Source organism: Pseudonaja textilis, chromosome 1, assembly GCF_049901715.1.
Source record: "Pseudonaja textilis isolate UNSWEBS1 chromosome 1, rPseTex1.2, whole genome shotgun sequence".
Taxonomy (NCBI): domain Eukaryota; kingdom Metazoa; phylum Chordata; class Lepidosauria; order Squamata; family Elapidae; genus Pseudonaja; species Pseudonaja textilis.
In genome coordinates this window covers 324,346,601-324,366,245 of record NC_141990.1, presented here as the reverse complement: position 1 = coordinate 324,366,245, position 19,645 = coordinate 324,346,601, and the positions used below count along the sequence as shown (strand labels likewise).

Sequence of the window (19,645 nt, the reverse complement as noted above, 5' to 3'; positions counted from 1 at the left end):
AACACCTAGCTGACAAAGAGCACCTGAGAACACAATTACACACCCTCACTAACGTATTAATTTCCAACAGATTCCAAAGAAGCACAATTACCAACCTAATCCTAAGGGAGACACACCCTAGAAACCGAGACACAGAACAGGACAATGGTATCGCCCTCCTCCCCTACATCAAAGGCACCACAGATAAAATCAGCAAAATTCTCCTCAAACACAATATCAGGACAGCCTTCAGCACTGACCAAAAAATAGCCAACATCCTAAGAAACCCCAAAGACAAGATCCAGCTAGAAAACCAAGGAGTTTATGAAATACCATGCAACAATTGCCCAGCCACATACATTGGACAAACCAACAGGAGAATAAATGCACGCATTGCAGAACACAAAAACGCTGTCAGAAAAGAAGAAAATATTTCCTCCCTTTTCCAGCACCTTAAAGCCACAGGACATGAAATTAATTTTGAGGGAACCAAATTAATCTCCAATACTGAACACTTCAACAAGAGAATAATCAGGGAAGCCATCGAAATAGAGAAACACCTCCATAACATGAATAAACAGGACGATGCCTCCCACCTACCAGACATCTGGAAACTAGCCCTTATCAACAAACGAGTCCCAGCCACGAAAACCAACACCGGACCCAAAAAACACATGACACCACCACCATTCTCCCTCACCAGACTCAAACCTAAACCCATCCCATAGATAAACATTTGTGAACAAACGAGTACCTAACACGAAGATTGACACCAGACCCCACACGCACGAGGGCCACACAAGATGCTACTACCACACTTCCATGTAGAAAGCAGACTCACACCCACACAGAAGATGAGACACGACCACGGACCAGAAGCTGTACCGTAGCTGCATCACTACCCGCTTCAAACCCCTCCGACCCATACATGAAGCGAACTGATGCCCACCATGAAGATGTGGCATGACCACAAACGTGAAGCCAAACAGCAGGATCACAGCTCACCAGCTCAAATCCTCCAGCAACTAAGACTAACCTGAGACGTGGGAAAATACCCAAACAAAGCTGAATGCCATACATGTAAGTACCCGTGAAAACTTAAGAAAACAAATATGTATATATGTGTGTGTGTGTGTGTGTATACATACATACATACATATATATGCATACACATACATACACACACACATATATATATAAATCAGGTTGGTAACATGGCTGACTTGACTTACGACTGTCATGATATGTGACAGAAAATCTGTGCTCTGTAATGGTCATAAGCTGAGGACTACCTGTAAACACCTAAAGCAAGCAATACTATTTACTGTCACCCATTATGGAAACAAAAATTGGATTTTGAAGAAGTGGAATAGGAAGAGGGTTGATGCTTTTGAATTTAGCCTATTATGGACAGGCTAAAAATAAATGGATCATTAACCAAACCAAGTCAGAGGTCTCACTCATGGCACAGATGACCAAATTATTGTACTACTAGCTCTATACCCGTGCTTCGCTATGAAACTATGTGATCAGGCTTAGTTTTGGGGGCGGAAAACAAGGGGGAAAATTGTGTCTCAGCCTACAAGCTTCCATCGGTATTTATCTGGCTAGCGTCCTGTCAATATGAGAGAATTGAGGGCTGTTTGGAAACTGAAACAGTATTTGCTGTGTGATCAAGGAGACAGCAAGGAGCCTGGGCGTGGCTTAGCTCAACTGGTCTGTACTAACTCTGCTTGCTGCTGTGAAACTAAATCTGAAACTGAACTTCCTCTCCTCTGCTTGTGTTTTGCATTTGGAACAGATTTCTTTTCAGGTGGGGAGAGGGAGTAGAACTCCTTAGCATCAGAGCGTGTTAATAATAATATATGAAATACTAACGCTCTGATGATCATTTTGACAAATCCTTTCTTAGTAAGCACCTAGAAGCCAAGAGGAACGTGCCAAATTTCAAATTTGTAGGCTTTACAGTTTTGGAGATTTTGTGATGATGCATGAATGGTATTTCGCTTTTATATATATATATATAGATGGATGCATTAAGCAAAGGCTCGGCTCCTTAGTGGAGGCTCTAATTCTGGGAAAGCTGGAAGAAAAGAGAAGGAAAACAGGACAAGCCGCAAAGTAGAAGGACTCTGTTACAGTGATGTTGAGTGTTGTGATGGGCCAGGTGGAGATTTCTGTGTGGATGCTAAGAGTCGACACCAACTTGACAGCTAATCCTTGAGTTACAACCATTTGCTTAGTGACTGTTCAAAATTACAACAGCACTGAAAATAATGACCATTGCAGCATCCTCATGGTCATGCGATCAAAATTCAGGTGTTTGATAACTGGCCTGTATTTATGACAGTTGCGTTGTTCCCTGTGATCACCATCTGTAACTTTCCCAGCCAGCTTTCGACAAGCAAAGCCAGTGGGGTGGGGAGCCGGATTTGTTTAATGACCACACGACTCACTTAAGAACTGCACTTAACAACTGTGGCAAAAAAACGGCCATAAAATGGGGCAGAAGTCACGGCCTTGCTTAGCAACCCGAAATGTTGGGTTCAGTTATGCTTGTTAAGTCGAGGTCTACCTGTAATCCATCATCAGCTGTGGATCATTGCAAGGTGTTGGTTGGAAAGAACAACGTAGTGTATTATGAGGGGAAAAAAAAGACTCAGTACAACAGTGGTGGGATTCAAATTTTTTTACTACCGGTTCTGTGGGCATGGCTTGGTGGGCACAGCAGGGGAAGGATATTGCAAAATCCCATTCGCTCCCCACCCCACTAACCTGCTTTCCAGCTCTGTTCTCCTGTGCAGGGTAACCAAAGGAGACCCAGCCGATCAGCTGGGACTCAATGGGAGGCAGAGAATAGTCAGAGGTGGGATTTGCCGGTTCTCCAAGCTACTCCAAATTTCCACTACTGGTTCTCCAGAACTGGTCAGAACCTGCTGAATACCACCTCTGCAGTACAATTGAAACCAACAGCCATACACACAGCTTCTAGGAAGCACTATACACGCTGCATAACTGCAACTCAAAAATCAATGGAAGGCATAAACCATTCTTTAAAAATGTTGCCTGGAAGCAAGTTTGATGAGTTTTTAGCCAGTAAATATGTCATACATTTTTATATTTTTTATAAATATACAGTACATGAATATCATACATTTGACCTAAATATACTAAACAGACGTCAAAAGGTTTAATTTTTTGAGGCTTAGGCTTAGCAACAAAGGAAGTAAATCACAAGATTATTGAAAGATTCCCAGCTGTCCAGGCACCCTGAAATCACAGCTTTTTGTATTCTTTACGACAATACAATGAAGCTAACACCCACAGCCTATTAGGGAGAGGGAAATATTTGCAACCACCTTTCAATTTTTTTTCTTTCTGGCTAACCCTTCCTCCCTCCCAGAAAATTGTTCCATAATAGTTTCTTAAGATGTTAGTGACACTGTGAATTTCATACCACTTTAATCATTACTTTCCCAGTTCATGGTGCTTCATTCAGTGATCCTACAATACCAGTCACACCAGGAAGAGGCTTAATGTTTCCTTCTAATACATGGCCCTGCAATCTTTTTCTTATTAACTTCAAAAGTTTGCAATCCTATTATCACTTCCTATCAGCTGAACACTGGCAGCAGAAGGGAAAATTACACGTCGCAAGGATAAACAATGAAATGAAAGTTCTCATCTTCTCCCTCTTTTTTTCATGGAACTTTAAACAAACAAAGAAATTTGTACAGAGGAGAAAAAAACAACCTTGATTTTAAAAACAAAAAACAAAGAAAAGCTGAGATTTTATTGTTCGTGCAAGAAACTACGGTAGACTGGAAACTATGTAGGAGAAAGAAATTCATAGTGTTGGTATATTCTCAGGGGCCCTGCATAGAATCAGTCATTTTGCTAAAGAAGAGGGAGGGAGAGAGAGAGTGAGAGAGATGATTAAAAAGAGGATAGAAGATAAATGATTGTTAGAAAAATAGATGATGTATCTATCTGATTATACATTAATATATGGATAAAAGATAGATAGATAGATAGATAGATAGATAGATAGATAGATAGATAGATAGATAGACAGACAGACAGACAGACAGAGTGATCATGATCTTGGTGTTATATTGGACATCTAAATGAAAATTCAGAATGCAACAGCTATATTTTATTTATTGATTAAATTTATTTGCTGCCCATCTTGCTGTCATGTGACACTGGGTGGCTTGCAATGTATTAAAAAGGATTCCATGTTTGGAATAATTAGGAAGGGAATTGATAATAGAAATGCCACTTTAATAAAGCCATAATATAGGAAGGTTATGGTCTCTTGGACTGAAGAGGAATATTGTACTTTAGAGCCGGAAGTGGTGTAAAAGATGGACAGTGATTAATATATACATTATATTACGTATGTATGTATGTATGTATGTATGTATGTATGTATGTATGTATGTATTTATTCAGGGGTGGGGTTCTACTGGTTCTGTCTGGCTCTGTAGAACCAATAGCTCTGAAGAGCAGCAGACACAAAACCAGTTCTGTGTTTGCTGCTGTTTTGGCCCACCCACCCGCCCAGGATCTTACTTGTCCTTTATTTCCTGCTTTTTCAACCTCAGTTGCTTTGCACAGCACAGCAGTGGTTGAAAAAGCAGGGAAAAAGTGCTTTTTCAAACGCTGCACACCCATGCGCAGCGCTGCTCAGCTGTCCGGGTAGCTCAGCAGTTTGTTAATTGCACGCACTCATCTGGCGCACATGCGCACGAAGCACACATGTGCGCGCGACACATAGCCACCAAACCAGTAGTTACACCAGTCGGATCCCACTCCTGCATGTATTTATATGTACGGGTCTGTATATGTATGTATGTATATAGCATGTGCATATGTGTGCTATGTATGTGTACACTTTTGAAAGCAGGTAACAGAATTTCATTTTTAATGCGTGCCAGGGTGCCCTCAGGAAAACATGACAATAAATGTTATCTAAACCCAAAAAGAGACAGTGGCTGAACCCAAAAAGAGACAGTGGCTGAAGCAGCTCTCTGTGAGGAAAGAGTAACGCAACTGTTGGGACTACAGCTTAGTGACCGTTCAGAGTTGTGACGGACCTCCCCAGGGTTATTTATGGCCCAGATTTGAAGTTCTCACAGTTGGACTGCCCAACAGTCACATAACTGTATTTTGGACGCTCGGCAACAGGAAATCAGGAGACGGGGAAAAAAAAACCTCAATGTGTCACAAAAGCAAACTAAATGTGATTACCAATGCAAGCTAACCATTTTAAATACTACAGAGAATAGTTACTTACAATATTTGGATGGGAGAGCCTCAGCAAAACTCCAATTTCAGTTCTGACAATTTTCTTGTCAATCTGCAAAGAATAACATTTACAATAATGTTGTTATACAGGTGGTCCTCAAATTATGACCATAATTGAGCCCAACATTTATATTGCTATGTGAGATATTTGTGAAGTGAGTTTCACCCTGTTTTATGACTTTTCTGGCCACAGCCGTTAAGTGTAACATTGCATTTGTTGTTAATAACCCGGTTGTTCAGTGAATCTGGCTTCCCCATTGACTTTGCTTGTCAGAAGGTCACAAAATGCGTTCACATGATCTGGGCACACTGCAACCGTCATAAATATGAGTCAGTTGCCCAGTGTCCAAATCTTGGTCGCATGAGCATGAGGATGCTGCAACGGTCATAAGTGTGACAAGTGGTCATAAATAACTTTTTTTAGGGACGTTGTAACTTCGGTCACGAAACGAACTGTTGTAAGTCAAGGACTACCTGTACTGGGTTATGCTAGGGTTGAGGAAAAGGAAGACTATCTGGGCAAGTCCCTGCAGGGTTTTTTTGGCAAGGTTTTTCAGAAATGATTTTGCCATTTGCCTCCTTCCTCTGGCTGAGAGAAAATGACTGGCCCAGAGACACGCAGCTGCCCTTGTGCTTTTAAGGCCAGACTAGAAGTCATAGCTTACCAGATTCTGACCTTTGCTTTCCCCATTGGCTATTATGTTAGCATTACTTAACAGTAAATACAGCTAGGCCTCGATTTACAACCACAATTGACCCCAAAGTTTCTGTTGCTAAGCAACAGAAACCGTGAATTTTGCCCCATTTTACGATCTTTCTTGCCACAGTTAATTGAATCACAGCAGTATCTTAAGTGCTAACAACAGCTAAGAAAAACGCACGAGTTTGGTTGCTGAGCAAGGAGGTCATTAAGCAAGATGCCCACGTGACTGCTTAGTTCAATGACCACAATCGCTGTTGCAGTCATTAAGTGATCTCATGGGTCATTAAGTAAACAGACCCCTTCTCTCTGCTTATGGAGTTGCAGGGAGGGAGGGATTTTGAACACATTTATAGCACGTATGGCTCTTAAAATCAGTGGTGGGATTCAAATTTTTTTACTACCAGTCTCTGTGCGTGTGGCTTGGTGGGCGTGGCAGGGGAAGGATACTGCAAAATCCTCATTCCCTCCCCACCCCACTAACCTGCTTTCCAGCTCCATTCTCCTGTGCAGGGCAACCAAAGGAGACCCAACGGATCACCTGGGACTCAATGGGAGGCAGAGAAGAGATGGGGGCAGGGCCAGTCAGAGGTGGGATTTTCTGGTTCTCCCAACTGCTCAAAATTTCCACTACCAGGTGTACTCCAGAACTGGTCAGAACCTGCTGAATGCCACCTCTGCTTAAAATCCTTCTCTCCCTATCTCTGTGTGTGGCTCTCCATAAAAGTGAGGAGAGAGGGATTTTAAGGTCCATGCATGATTTCAGTTGCTGAGGTTCAAGCAGGCATGGTGCTGGGGGCTTTCTCTGCATCAAATGAAGGCAAAAATATATGTCCCAGGATAATATTATAGTATCCAATCTGGGTTGGTCACCAGGACCAGAGATTTAATCTTCTGTTTGTAGAGATTCTCAGTCATCCAGGTCATGGTTGCTCCAAAGGTACTTCCTTTTTTTTTTTCAGGAAGCAGCCGAACTTTCTTGTTTTTTCTTTTGAAGGCGTTTCGCTTTTCATCCAAAAAGCTTCTTCAGCTCTGACAGGATGTGTGTCTTCCATTCCCCACTATCCTGTGTCGGAGCTGAAGAAGCTTCTTGGATGAGAAGTGAAACATCTTCAAAAGAAAAAAAAACCAAGCAAGTCCAGTTGCCTCCTGTAAAAAAAAAAATCCTTTGGTTTTAGTCTTCTGAACTTGCAGACCGGTGCGGGAGCCCATCTCTCCTGGAACTTGGGCTATTTTATGCATAGTATTTATGTGGTGCCTGGTTGTGTGTGGCTGTTTATTTGTTGTTTGGGATGTTGATGGTCGGCTATTAAGTCCGTGTGTGAGGCCCAGACTCTTCCCTTCAATCGATAAGAATGAACTTCTGAAAGCTGGGTATTTCAAAAGGAATTCTTTATTGTGAAAATGAAGCTATCCAGGTATTACTCAAAGCAGGGTCTAATATGCCTCCAGGCATACAGCATAGGTAAAGAGAGTTAGAACCCCTCCCCTTAGTCTGATGTGGATTTCGTCAATACAAAGAAGCAACGTGTTAATTTCCGCTCCTGGTTTTCTGGGAACGTAGCTGAGAAAAGTTTCCCAGGAAGTTTCTTTCGGAGCTGGAATTTTTATGGACCCTTCTCCTCTTTGCTATCTCTCCAGGAGGTGACAAGTTTCCAGGCATCTGGGCTCCAGTCCACACTTGTATATCATATGCAAGTTATACAGATTGAATACAAGACTTAAGATATCAGGTTACATCAAAAAAGGATTACTTGTACCAACTCCCCCATTGAAGAATGGCAGATACACGGATCTGACACCTTGGCTCTTGTTTTCTTGTGCTGCCAAGTCCTCAGCTCCTAAATACCGCTAAGAAATTTCTCTGCATCCTTCCATTCAGCTCTCAAGAGGGATTTTGAGCTTCATATCTGCTCAGATTTTGGCTGCTGAGATCCAAGCAGGCATGGATTGGCAGGGACCACTTTCAGCTAGCTCCAAAAGATGAGAGGTAGTCCTCTTGGCAGACACCGTCAGCTTGCAATCTTTCCCACTGGTTTCCCCACTGACTTTCTGGGGAAGCCAGCAGAGAAGATTGCAAATAGTGATCACATGATTGTGGGGCACTTGCCAATTGGTTGTAAGTGTGACAACCCCTGATTGTGAGCATGTACCTGCAAGTGTGGGGGGGAGGGGTGCAACATTCTGCAAAAGTTGGACGTACTTTAGTGGCCTTAAAGCACCTTTTACAAGGCCGTCGTAATTTCAAACAGTCACTAAGTGATCGGTTGTTAAATGAGGACTATCGGTCATCTTTGGAAGCCTGGCAGGATTTCCCCTTTTCTTCCCTCCTTCTACAAGGTTAAGGCAGAGTCACTTTAAATTTGTTTCTAATGTTCTATTTCTGTCCTGGGATTAAATCATGTACCGCTATCGTGTACATTTTCCAAGGTCACGTCTGTGATTCTCTATAGTACTATATTTCCATTATTTGTAATTTAATAAGATACTGAGAACTCTGGATTTTGGAAGCCAAAAGGTTGGGTGAGTCACCTGCAAATATTGGAAGAAAAAAAATATATAAAAATGGTTTACAGAATGGATTGCTGGCTTAACAACATGTGAATTAAGCTTCTCTTTCTAGTAAGAGAGCAAGAAAGATGATTTTTGAACAATATAAGCAACCTTCATTTCGAATATAATCTGCCTGGCCCTTTAATCTTTTTTAAAAAAATATTAAGGTTGAAGTTATTCCATTAACGGAATATAATTCTGTTATTTCTGTTGTAAACATGTGCTTCTCTTGTGCTAATTAATTTAGTATAATGAGATTTGGTTGTTTTAAAATGACATTTGAAGCCAGAGCATCCTGGAGAACTTACACAGAGTCTTGGGGCATCTGTAGTGGGAGTGGGGGTGTCTAAAAGTCAAAATGATGGTTGCGATTGTGAGGTTATGAATTCAATTTTGACTTTTTCCTCACCTGGCCTCCATGTAGGCTTTTGCAGCCACCATAGTCTCAAACTCACCTGTGGGCTTGCAATGAATTACCATGAAGATGCTGATGATATACAATTATAGAATAAAAGAAGTCCTCAATTTACAACCAAAATTAAGACCAGAATTTCCATTGCTAAGCAAAACCGTGCCTGATTTTATGAACTTTATTTTATTATTTATTTATTTTATTATTTATTTATTTTATTATTTATTGATTGATTTGATTTGATTTGATTTGTCATTTGCTTACCAGATAATAGATAAAAGTATAAACATGAGTAAGGATACAGGAAATAAGTACGAATAAATGGGGACAATAGGACAGGGACGGTAGGCACGATGGTGCACTTATGCACGCCCCTTACAGACCTCTTAGGAATGGGGTGAGGTCAATAGTGGTTAGTTTGAGGTTAAAGGAGTGGGGGTTAGAGGATGTAACAACAGAGTCAGGTAATCCATTCCACTCTGTGGAATGAAGTCCACTCTGTGGCTGAAGTCGTACTTTCTGCAATCAAGTTTGAAGCTGTTTACATTGAGTTTGTATCTGTTGTGTGCTCTTGTATTGTGGTTGAAGCTGAAGTAGTCATTGACTGGTAGGACATTGTAGCAGATAATTTTGTGTGCTACGCTTAAGTCTAACCATAGGTGGCGTAGTTCAAGGTTGTCCAAGCCCAAAATCTCAAGCCTAGTGATGTACAGTAGGGCATTCTGTTGTGAGCAGAGGAGCGGAGTACTCTTCTCGTGAAATACTTCTGGACTCGCTCGATTGTATTAATGTCTGATATGCAGTGCAGATGCCAGACTGATGAATGAGCTCTATTTCTTTCTATAACTTTCTTGCAATGCTTGTTAAAATGAATCGCTACAATTGTTAAATGAACCAGGAGGCCATTAAGCGAACCTGGCTTTACTCATTAAATTTCCCTGGCTGGGAAAGTTGCAAACAGTGATCACACGACTCCAAAACACTGCAACCATCATAAATCATGCTGGTTACCAAATGCCCAAGTTTGGATCACGTGATTGTGGAGATGCTGTGGTGGTCATAAGTTTGAGGACTTTTTTTTCAGTGACGTTGTAATTTCAAATGGTCACTAAACTAATGGTTGTAAGTAAGAGAAAAAACCCCCTGTATTTTTATATGATGCTGGTTTTGTGTCTTTTGCACTGTTCTTTGTTTTGAAATGGTTTAACAATTGTAAAATGCTTAGAGTCGTTGAGAATTGGGCATATACATTTAATAAATTATTAATACTGTTATTACTTGTGTTGTTATTGCTATTGTTATTATCATCATCAATCACAATCCAAGATCATACAGTCAGTCCTTGATTTGCAACAGGGGTGTCAAACTCAAACCGTAGATCGGGCTGGCCTGAAAAGAGTGAAGGACCGGCCCAAGGTGCCTCTGCCAGTGAAAACGGAGCTCAGGGGCAGGGACAGGGATGCTTTTTCTGGTCGAGGGCTAGCAAAACAAACTAAAAACAAAACAAAAGGAGAAATGCTTCCCCTTTTGCATTTGAGCATGCAAGAAGGGACAGTAAAGGAGAAAGGGAAAGATAAAGAAAAAAAGAAGGAAAGAAGAAAGGAAAATTAAGAGGGAGGGAGGAAGATTATAATGCGAGGGAGGGTCTCAGGCAAAGGTGGTATTCAGCAGGTTCTGACCAGTTCTAGAAAACCAGTAGCAGAAATTTTGAGTAGTTTGGAGAACCGGCAAATACCACCTCTGATTGGCCCCGCCCCCATGTCTTCTCTGCCTCCCATTGAGTCCCAGCTGATCAGCTGGGTCTTCTTTGGTTGCCCTGCACAGGAGAACGGAACTGGAAAGCAGGTTAGTGGGATGGAGAAGGAATGGGGATTTTGCAATATTCTTCCCTTGCCATGCCCGCCAAATCAAGCCACGCCCACCAAACCACACCACGCCCACCAAGCCACGCCCACAGAACCGGTAGTAAAAAAATGCTGAATCCCACCACTGGTCTCAGGAAAGTGGTGCCCTTGAGACGAGTGATGTGGAGTTGGCCACACCCACCATGGCCACGCCCACCCACCCCGCAGCCCTCTGAGGTCAAACACAACCCTGATGCGGCCCTCAATGAAATTGAGTTTGACACCTCTGACTTACAACATTTGTTTAATGATCGTTTTGAAGCTCTAATGGCATTAAAAAAAAAGAGTCTTATGAACAGGCCTCACACTTATGACATTCCCATGATCATGTGATCTAAATCCCGGCGTTTGGCAATCAGCACATATTTACGACGGTTGCAGTATTCTGGGATCACACAATCACCATTCCAGATCTTCCCAGCTGCTTCCAACTAGCAAACACAACGGGGAAGCCAGATTTGCTTACGATTCACTTAACGGCAGTGATTTGCTTAAGAACAGTGAAAAAAGTCATAAAATCAGGCGCGACTCACTTAACAATCGCCTTGTTAAGTAATGGAAATTATTGTCCTAATTGTGGGCATAAGTCAGGGACTATTGGCAGTTCCCTAAAAGGAGCAGTTCTGTGTCCTGGTGATGTCTCCTAAATTCATAGCTTTTGCTAGGTCATCAGGTAGAAGGCGTTGGTCCTTCCTGGACCTCGAAGTTCCAGCAATAATGGCTCTCGCTTTGATCTGGATGTGTCTTGACTACTACAATGCACTCTTTGTGGGGCTGCCATTGAAGATTACTACAAGACTGTCAAAACCATTTCACTGAGATAGACTCCTGAAGATTAACAGATAGTCCTCAGTTTACAACCACAATTGAGCCCAAAATTTCTGTTGCTAAGTGAGACATTTGTTAAGTGAATTTTCCCCACAGTTGTTAAGTGAATCAGTGCAGTTGTCAACTTACTACCCGGTTGTGATGTGGGCCCACCAGCAGCTGGCGGAGCCGGCAGCAGAGTCAGACAGTAGTGAGGAGGTTGGGGAGGAACCCGGAGGCTGAGAAAGGCTCAGATGAGGGCTCTGCATCAGAGGCAGAGATGGGGCCAGGGTAGCCTGGCAGTCATCAGCTGCCTTTGGGCTTGGACAGCAGTGAGGCGAGGGAGCTTCTGGAACCGGTTCCCAGCCTGCACATGCGCAGAGCTGCCAAAAGAAAGGCACAATTAAGAACTCAGGGCCGATATGGGAGTAAGGCTACAGGTGGACGATGAATGGCCCCTCCCATCAGGATTAAAAGAGAAGCAAAAGGGGAGGGGGCTTTTGCAGGGAACAACTCGCTCGTTCGATCGTTTGTTTGTTCCAGCCTCATGGGGATTTGTCCGTATAACCCAGCCATTCCACGCCAGCAGTGAGTATGGAACTATTTACCAGGCAGCGTTTCCGGATTGATAAAGGTCCAAGCGTATGAGTACACCTTTGCAAGATCGTTTGCCAAGCCGTTGGCTGACTGTGAATGAAATAAATTCACATTAATGTAATAAAAGAGGTTTTTGCCGGGACTCAGAATTGCTATTTGGGAAGGCCTAGAATAGAACAGGTTGTTAAGTGAGTCTGGATTCCCCATTGGCTTTGCTTATCAGCAGGTCACAAAAGATGATCACATGACCCCGGAATACTGCAACCGTCATAAATATGAAAAACGGTGATGAGTCACTTTTTTTTTGGTGCTGTTGTAATTTAGGTCACTAAACGAACTGTTGTAAGTTGAGGATTACCTGTATTACTATTTGGGTGGTTCAACTTATTTTATTTATTTTGTTGTGCATTTCCATCATTATATGCTGTAAAGCACTCAGAATGTTGCAACTAGAATGATATATATGTATGTATAAAATATATGTACGTATGTACATACGTACATATGTACTTTAAAAATTGACTTTGACTTATCCATGGACTAAGGCTCAGTGTTTTTTTTTTTAATCATAGGCTTTAAGGATGATGTAAATGTTTACAGTTTCCCATCTCTCGCTGAATGCATTTCTGGGAGATAGGTAATTGCCATGTCTGGAAATCACTAAGAGTTTCCATATGATGCAATTTTCAAGCCAAAAGTTATTACCAGAGTGAAGAAGATGAACAATTCTGTTGCTGTCAGAGAATCTAAAGTAAATGAAAATTAAATTTGCTTATGATTTTGGTAATGATTTTGTCATTCAGTTTATCAGCTGAGAGGCTGATACTCTGAGAATGCAGTAATAGAAATGCAGTTTTTATTACAGCGTTTCTTTTTTATATATATAAAGTTTTATTTGGGTTTTCACACACAAAATACAAGTACATCTTTTTTGAAAATAGCATGGTCCCGGGTTGAACTTCTTTATACAGACACAAAACTCAATTTCATGCTCCTTTTTGTATTCTATTCCATATCTTATACTATTTTACATTTTCTATATAGTTTTTCCCCTCTTTTAATTTTCTCAATTTTATTTTAATTATCTCATCTCAATTCAAATAATTATATTTATACTTTTGTCTGTTCTGTTTCAATTTCATATTATCTTTTCTCATTAAACAAATTTTCTCCTGTAGTTACTAATTGGAGTATGACACCTTTATAACTTTTAATTACATCCATTCAACTCTTATTTAAACTTCAATATATACCTTAAGTTTATGACCTTCAATATAATACATAATACATAACTTCCAATCGAATTCTGCTTGGCACATTCTTATAATACACACTATATTCTTTTTTTTTTAAAAAGAAAGATTGTAAATATATGTAATTATAAACCCTCATTCCATTCCAGTTCAGTTCTATCTTTAACACTTCTTTTCAATTAAATATCATACTTCCTTAAAAACACATATAATCTCCATAATTAATTTTTCCCTTATTTCTCTTCACATATGTTTTATAAATCATTAAATATACCTTTTGTTACATTTATTTATTGACAAGCATTCCACTGAATTACGATAGCTATTTTATCAGACATTTTAATCATACATTGTTTCATATTTTCTAAAATTATTTCTGCTTCTAATATAACCATACTATCTTATGTACCTTTGCAGAATCCCTTTTTCCATTAAGTTTTCACCCATTATCTCTAAATAGGCCCTGTTTCTCTATATTTTGCTTCTGTCCTTTATAACTTCTTTTTCTTTCTTTCTTCCCTCTCATCTTCTCCCTCCCCTTTTTACCCCCTTGTCTCTCTAATTCTCTCTTCTGCATTTCCCTCTTCTGTTGCTTTCTGATTTTATACTTATTTTTCACTCTATTTTTTTCGGAGTTGTTATTCCCAATCTTAAACTTTCCATTCTCTTTCCCCCCTTTCCTTCCCCCCCCCCCCATCTAAGATTACTTGTTCATTAAAGATGGCTTCTTCTTTGTCTCAATTTTCTTGTTCTGGAGGTATTTCTTGTTGTTTCTCATAATTCCAAATCTCCATTTCTAAAAACTGAAATACGAAGCCAAAAGAACCTCTCCCTTCTTGTGCATCTTCTTTGTACTTTTAAAGTTCCATTTTCAGTTCTTCTAAAAGTGGAGCCATTTTAAAAAGTTTTAAACAACCACCGGATTGATTTTAGTCATTCAAAACAATAACCAAGAATCCAGAAATCATCAAACAATCCAGATAGTCCCAAGTTATATCTTCTTATTTCTTTTTTGACTTTCTCTTCCTGGGGTATTTCAGTTAGAATGTATCTTTTGGAAGTCTTGTTGAGATTTTGCTGTAAGTTCTTTTTTAATTCCAAGCAGTGTCCTCCCTTCCAGATCCTACCCTTTTATTCTTTTTCTCTCCTTTCCTGTTTTCAAAAGCTTTTAATTATCCAGAAATCTTTATTATCCCTTTGACTTTTTATTTTCAGCATTAAATGCCTAATGATGTCAAAGTGGAGTTTTTTCCAATTTCTTGCTTAAGTCTCTTAGCTATCAGTATAGGAAAAGGAGAAAACCAAATCTTTTCCCTTTTCTCTCTCCTTCGCAGCTTAAAAATCTTCTTAGGGAACAATGTTATTGTTTCTTAACAGTTTCAATTCCAGGGTACCTTATTTGTTGCTTTTGCTGTTAGACCCGGTCAACCAAAACTTTCTCTTCTTATCTTCCTCCTGCACATTCTTTTCCGGTTGAGTTCTTCTTTGTGGTGGCCATTTCTGACCACCGCTGCAACCGCCTTCAGGAGGAAGTAATGGCCAGCTGGGGAGGAGAGATGTGGCTCTCAGCTGGGGAGGAGAGATGTGCTGGCAGTCTCCCCCCTCTTCACCACCTCTATGGGGGGGCTCAGCCCCGAAACCAGCCAGCTCGGGGCACTCCAGCGGCGAGCACGGATCGAAGCCTCGCAGATACAAGGTTTTGGTCTGTCGCTGAAGAAGCTCAAACCGGAAGTCCCACTACAACATTTCTTAACTTTGGCAGATGTGAAGACTTCAACTCCTAGAATTCTCCAGCCAGCTGCCTGGGGAATTCTGGGGGTTGAAGTCCACACATTTGAAAATTGCCAAGGCTGAGAAAACTTGAATTAGTAGTTCTGCTTTAAAAATGATTCAGGCAACCAGCCAGAGGAGTAGAACTTTTTATTGGAAAATACTGGGGGAGCAATCAGCGTCATATAGGTGGGGAATCATGACAGACAAGATGGCGAATACAGCATTGCAATCCAAGCCTAGCCCATAAAAGGGGCGGGGCTTTGATCCTTTCTACCTGCAGATGTTGCTGAGAGTTACTTAATTTGTTTATATTTTACAATCATTTGGAACGAATTACGATGGTCTCGGAATGGGAGCTTTATGGCCTGCAAAAAACTCTTCTGGCCTTTGTAAAATGTCACACACACACCTTCTGAAATAATGAGACTGTCACCTCGTAAAACATTCCTATGCCTGTTTTGAGTTGCCATAAACAGGGTGGGCAGAAATCTGAAGGAGCAGTTTGGCAGTTTAAAACCAGAAGTACATTCCACGCTTATGTTACAAAGATTATAGCTAGGCTACCGGATCTTCTGCCCTTGAAAATCTGTCAGCCGTGAATTTAATGCCGACATGTTACTCCTAATAAATCTTTTGGATTCTTTTGAAGCTTGGCTCGAGGCTCATGATTTAATTAGGGCAATTGCCGGAACCCTGACAGAGACCACATATTGGGCACTTGGCAACTGGCTTGTCTTTGTGACCAGCTGCAACGCACCTCAGTTGGCTACAATTTGTGACATTTTTGCTGGTTTCTGGCAAAAAAAATGGACCAAGGACCCCTCATTTCAAACCCAAGCTATTGGTTCATTTAATGACCACTGTAAAAAATGGCAAAAACCCCAGATTTGGTCACGTGGTTGCCTCAATTTATAACTGCAATGACTTACAACTGGATTTCTGATCCCAATTGTGGTCATAAGTTGGGGATTACCTATATTGCCACGCAGAGTAAACTGCTCTCAACTAATTGGACCAGCTGCCACTACTTTTACAATGCTATGCTAATTTCTTGAGAGATTGGTTGTCCCTCACTGCAGAAAATCATCCATTTTCTTCTGTTTTCATATTTTCCCCTAGGCTATTTTGTAAGGAACACAGAAAAGCACTAGAAGGGCAGTTTGGTCTAGTTGTTCAGGCACAGGCTAGAAGTCAAGAGACCCGGGGTTCTAGTCCCACCTTAGCCATGAAAGCCCATAGTGTGACTTTGGCCCAATCACCAGGAGACAGTGAATTCTGGTCCCTCCTTAGGCATGAAAACCAGCTGGCTGACTTTGACCCAATCATCAGGAGACTATGAGTTCTAATCCCGCCTTAGGCCTGAAAGCCGGGTAGATGATTTTGGGCCAATCATCAGGAGACTATGAGTTCTAGTCCCACCTTAGGCATAAAAGCAGGGTAGGTGATTTTGGGTCAGTCCATCTCATATGGTAGTGATTGTGGGGAAAATCATACAAGGGAGCACCCTGTATGCTGCCTTATCTTAGTACAACTTAAGGCAGGATACAAAGCCAATTAAAAAAATGTGTTTGATGAAAGTAAGAGATTTACACTTACCGTTTTCTTCAATATTTTGGCAGCATACTGGACATGAGATCCTTTCTCTTCGCAGCTGTAAACCACAGAGGTGGCGCCCCTAAATCAGACAAGAATCAGAAGTATTGTACCCCAAACTGAGACTGGAATCACACACATGTACACACACAAAGTATTATGACTGATTATTAATAACCTATACGTAACTCCCCAAATAAAGGAAATCACAGATCCATCATAATTGTGCATTTTTAGTATCTGGATTTGGTGCACACAATCTCTGTCTGTTTTTGGCTTGGCTTTTTCTGAGTCCTTCCCGGTGCTGTGTTGGGACTTTCTAACCATCTTTCAATCAGAAGAAAAGGGGTCTCCTTTAGCCCTGGATCAACCTTTAAGCCAAATCAACATGAGCTGAGGGGACCAAGGAAAGAGAACACTTCAAAAACTCTGGAAAGAGTGCAGAAAAGAGCAACAGAAATGATCAGGGAGCTGGAGGCTAAAACATACGAGGAACGGTTGCAGAAATTGGGTATGTCTAGTTTAATGAAAAGAAGGACTCAGGATGACGAGATAGCAATGTTCCAATATTTGAGGAGATACCACAAAGAAGGAAGGGGCCAACCTATTTTCCAAAGCACCTGAAAGAAGAAGCAGTGGATAGAAAGTAATTAAGGAGAGAAGCAATCTGAAACTACGGAGAACTTTCCTGACAGTGAGAACAATCAATCAATGGAATGACTTTCCACTAGAACTTGTGGCTCTCCAACACTGGAAGCTTTTAAGAAGAGACTGGGCAGCCACTTGTCTCGAATGGCACAGGGCAGCGATGGCTAACCTCTTTGTCGTCGCGTGCCCAAAGCGCACTCAATTGTGGTTGTAAGCCGAGGAATACCTGTTCTGCCCACAAAAGGAAAAAGGGGTGTGGGAAGCATCTCAGAAAGGACCCTCCTTATTTTCCAGAGAATAAAAAGAAAGGAGGGAAGGAATATTTTCAGACTTGAAAAAAATCTGCTAGCATAGTATAACTTTAGAATAAAGCTAGAGCTAGAATTCATTGTTGTGCTTTCTTGTAAGAACTACCACGAAGGACTAACATCAGGGGTGGGTTGCTGGGGGTTCACAGGGGTTCAGGAGAGCCATTAGCTAAGATTCTGTGCAGTTTGGAGGACCCCCAAATCCCAGTCCTGGCTGGCGCCATTCAGGATGCGCACGGAGGCTCAGGAAGGGTGAAAAAACAGCCGCCCGGAAGTTCAAGAAGGCCGGAAATGGGCCCATTTCCGGCTTCCAAAGAGCCTCCGGAGCTCGGGGATGCCGTCTTCACCGTCCTGGAGGCTCGAGGAAAGCCTCTGGAGCCCGGGGAGGGAAAAAACACCCCCACCACCAGCCGTGGTGCAGGAGGCCAACTAGGCCACGCCCTCCATGGCCACGCCCACCCCGCCACCAGACAGACAGCCCTTTGCTAAAATTTTTGAAGCTCACCACTGACATTAACCTCTGTCCTTTTCCTCTCTGCAAAACTTGGGACAGTCCCTTCCTGTCCCAAAACAAAAGGACAGGTAAGAGAAATGATCACTTAATCCCTTTCTCATCTCCTCATGCAGGGAGGTGTTGACAAGATAGGGTCAAAAAAAAAAGCAAGATGGCAGCCATCACAGTGAAATCAGAACGCTACCTTTTTTTTTTTTTTACACACCTTAGTGTACTTTTTGATACAGGTAAATCCTCAACTTACAACCCCAGCTGAGCCCAAAATTTCCATTGCTAAGCAAAACAGTGGCTAAGTGAGTTTTGCCCCCATTTTACCATCTCTCGCCACCGTTATTAATTGAATCACAGCAGATGTCACCAGAGGGATGCCGCAACGGTTGTAAGTGTGAAAAGCAGTCATAAGTCTTTTTTTTTTTCCAATGGCATTGTAGCTTCAAACAGTCACTAAGCAAACAGTGGAATGTCAAGGACTTGGTGCATATTGCTTGTTGACGGGAAGGAGATCTGTCCCTGGAATTCTTAGAATTCCAATTTCTTTTTACTAAACCTTGCTAAGGGGACTGTGAGGTTTTGCCTGGAAAACCAATTACTTTGGGTTTCATGCAGAGGCCGAGTCAGATTTGCACTTTTGGGAAATCAAATCCAAACGGCTGCACAGCTTCGGGGCACAGAAAACCATATTAATTGTGTACCTAAGTGGTGTTTGCTAGATCCAAGCATCCTGCAGTACAGAAGGATGAAATCCCCCTTCTGTTTCTCCACAGAAGGATTTTTTTTCTTCTCCCTTTGGCTTCCGTTGGTAAAACTCTTTTAATTAAAATTGAAACGCTCAAGAGCTTTAAACGGTTAGGCGGCTTTCAAGACCAAAGGAACTACTACTATAGGGCTGTAACCTCTGTCAAGTACAGCAGTTCCCAGAGAAATAAACCTGGTAAATTTATATCTACACAGACGTGAGATATCCCCGATGGGATATCCAGGATGACCTGATGGAAAAAAAACTCTCAGAGGCCCCAAAATATCTTTTATATTTGTGGAGCAAAATTTCCTTTAATGCATGTCCCAGCAGGATACAGTACATGAAGCAGACACAAGTCATTTCTGCCCCTGTGTAGTGTTTTTTTCCCCCCCTGTATTCCACTAGAAAATGGTGCAATTGGATTAGCTTTAAAAATTTCCACATAGAGGTCGTCCTCGACTTACGACCACAACTGAGCCTCAAATTTCTGTTGCTAAGTGAGGCGATTGTTAAGTGAGTTTAGCCCCATTTACGACGTTTCTGGCCACATTTGTT

General features: G+C 41.5%; 1 protein-coding gene across 1 annotated transcript in view; it reads right to left on the bottom strand.

The window, feature by feature from the left end:
• LOC113435328 (calcium/calmodulin-dependent protein kinase type IV-like) overlaps nucleotides 1-19,645 on the bottom strand; it is a 63,284-nt gene that overhangs the window by 29,105 nt on the left and 14,534 nt on the right. Inside the window, exons 2-3 of the mRNA XM_026699086.2 lie at nucleotides 16,885-16,963; nucleotides 5,279-5,341 (exon numbers count right to left, since the gene is read on the bottom strand). Of these exons, the coding sequence (XP_026554871.2) occupies nucleotides 5,279-5,341; nucleotides 16,885-16,963 (142 nt within the window). The remainder of the gene's footprint in view (nucleotides 1-5,278; nucleotides 5,342-16,884; nucleotides 16,964-19,645) is intronic.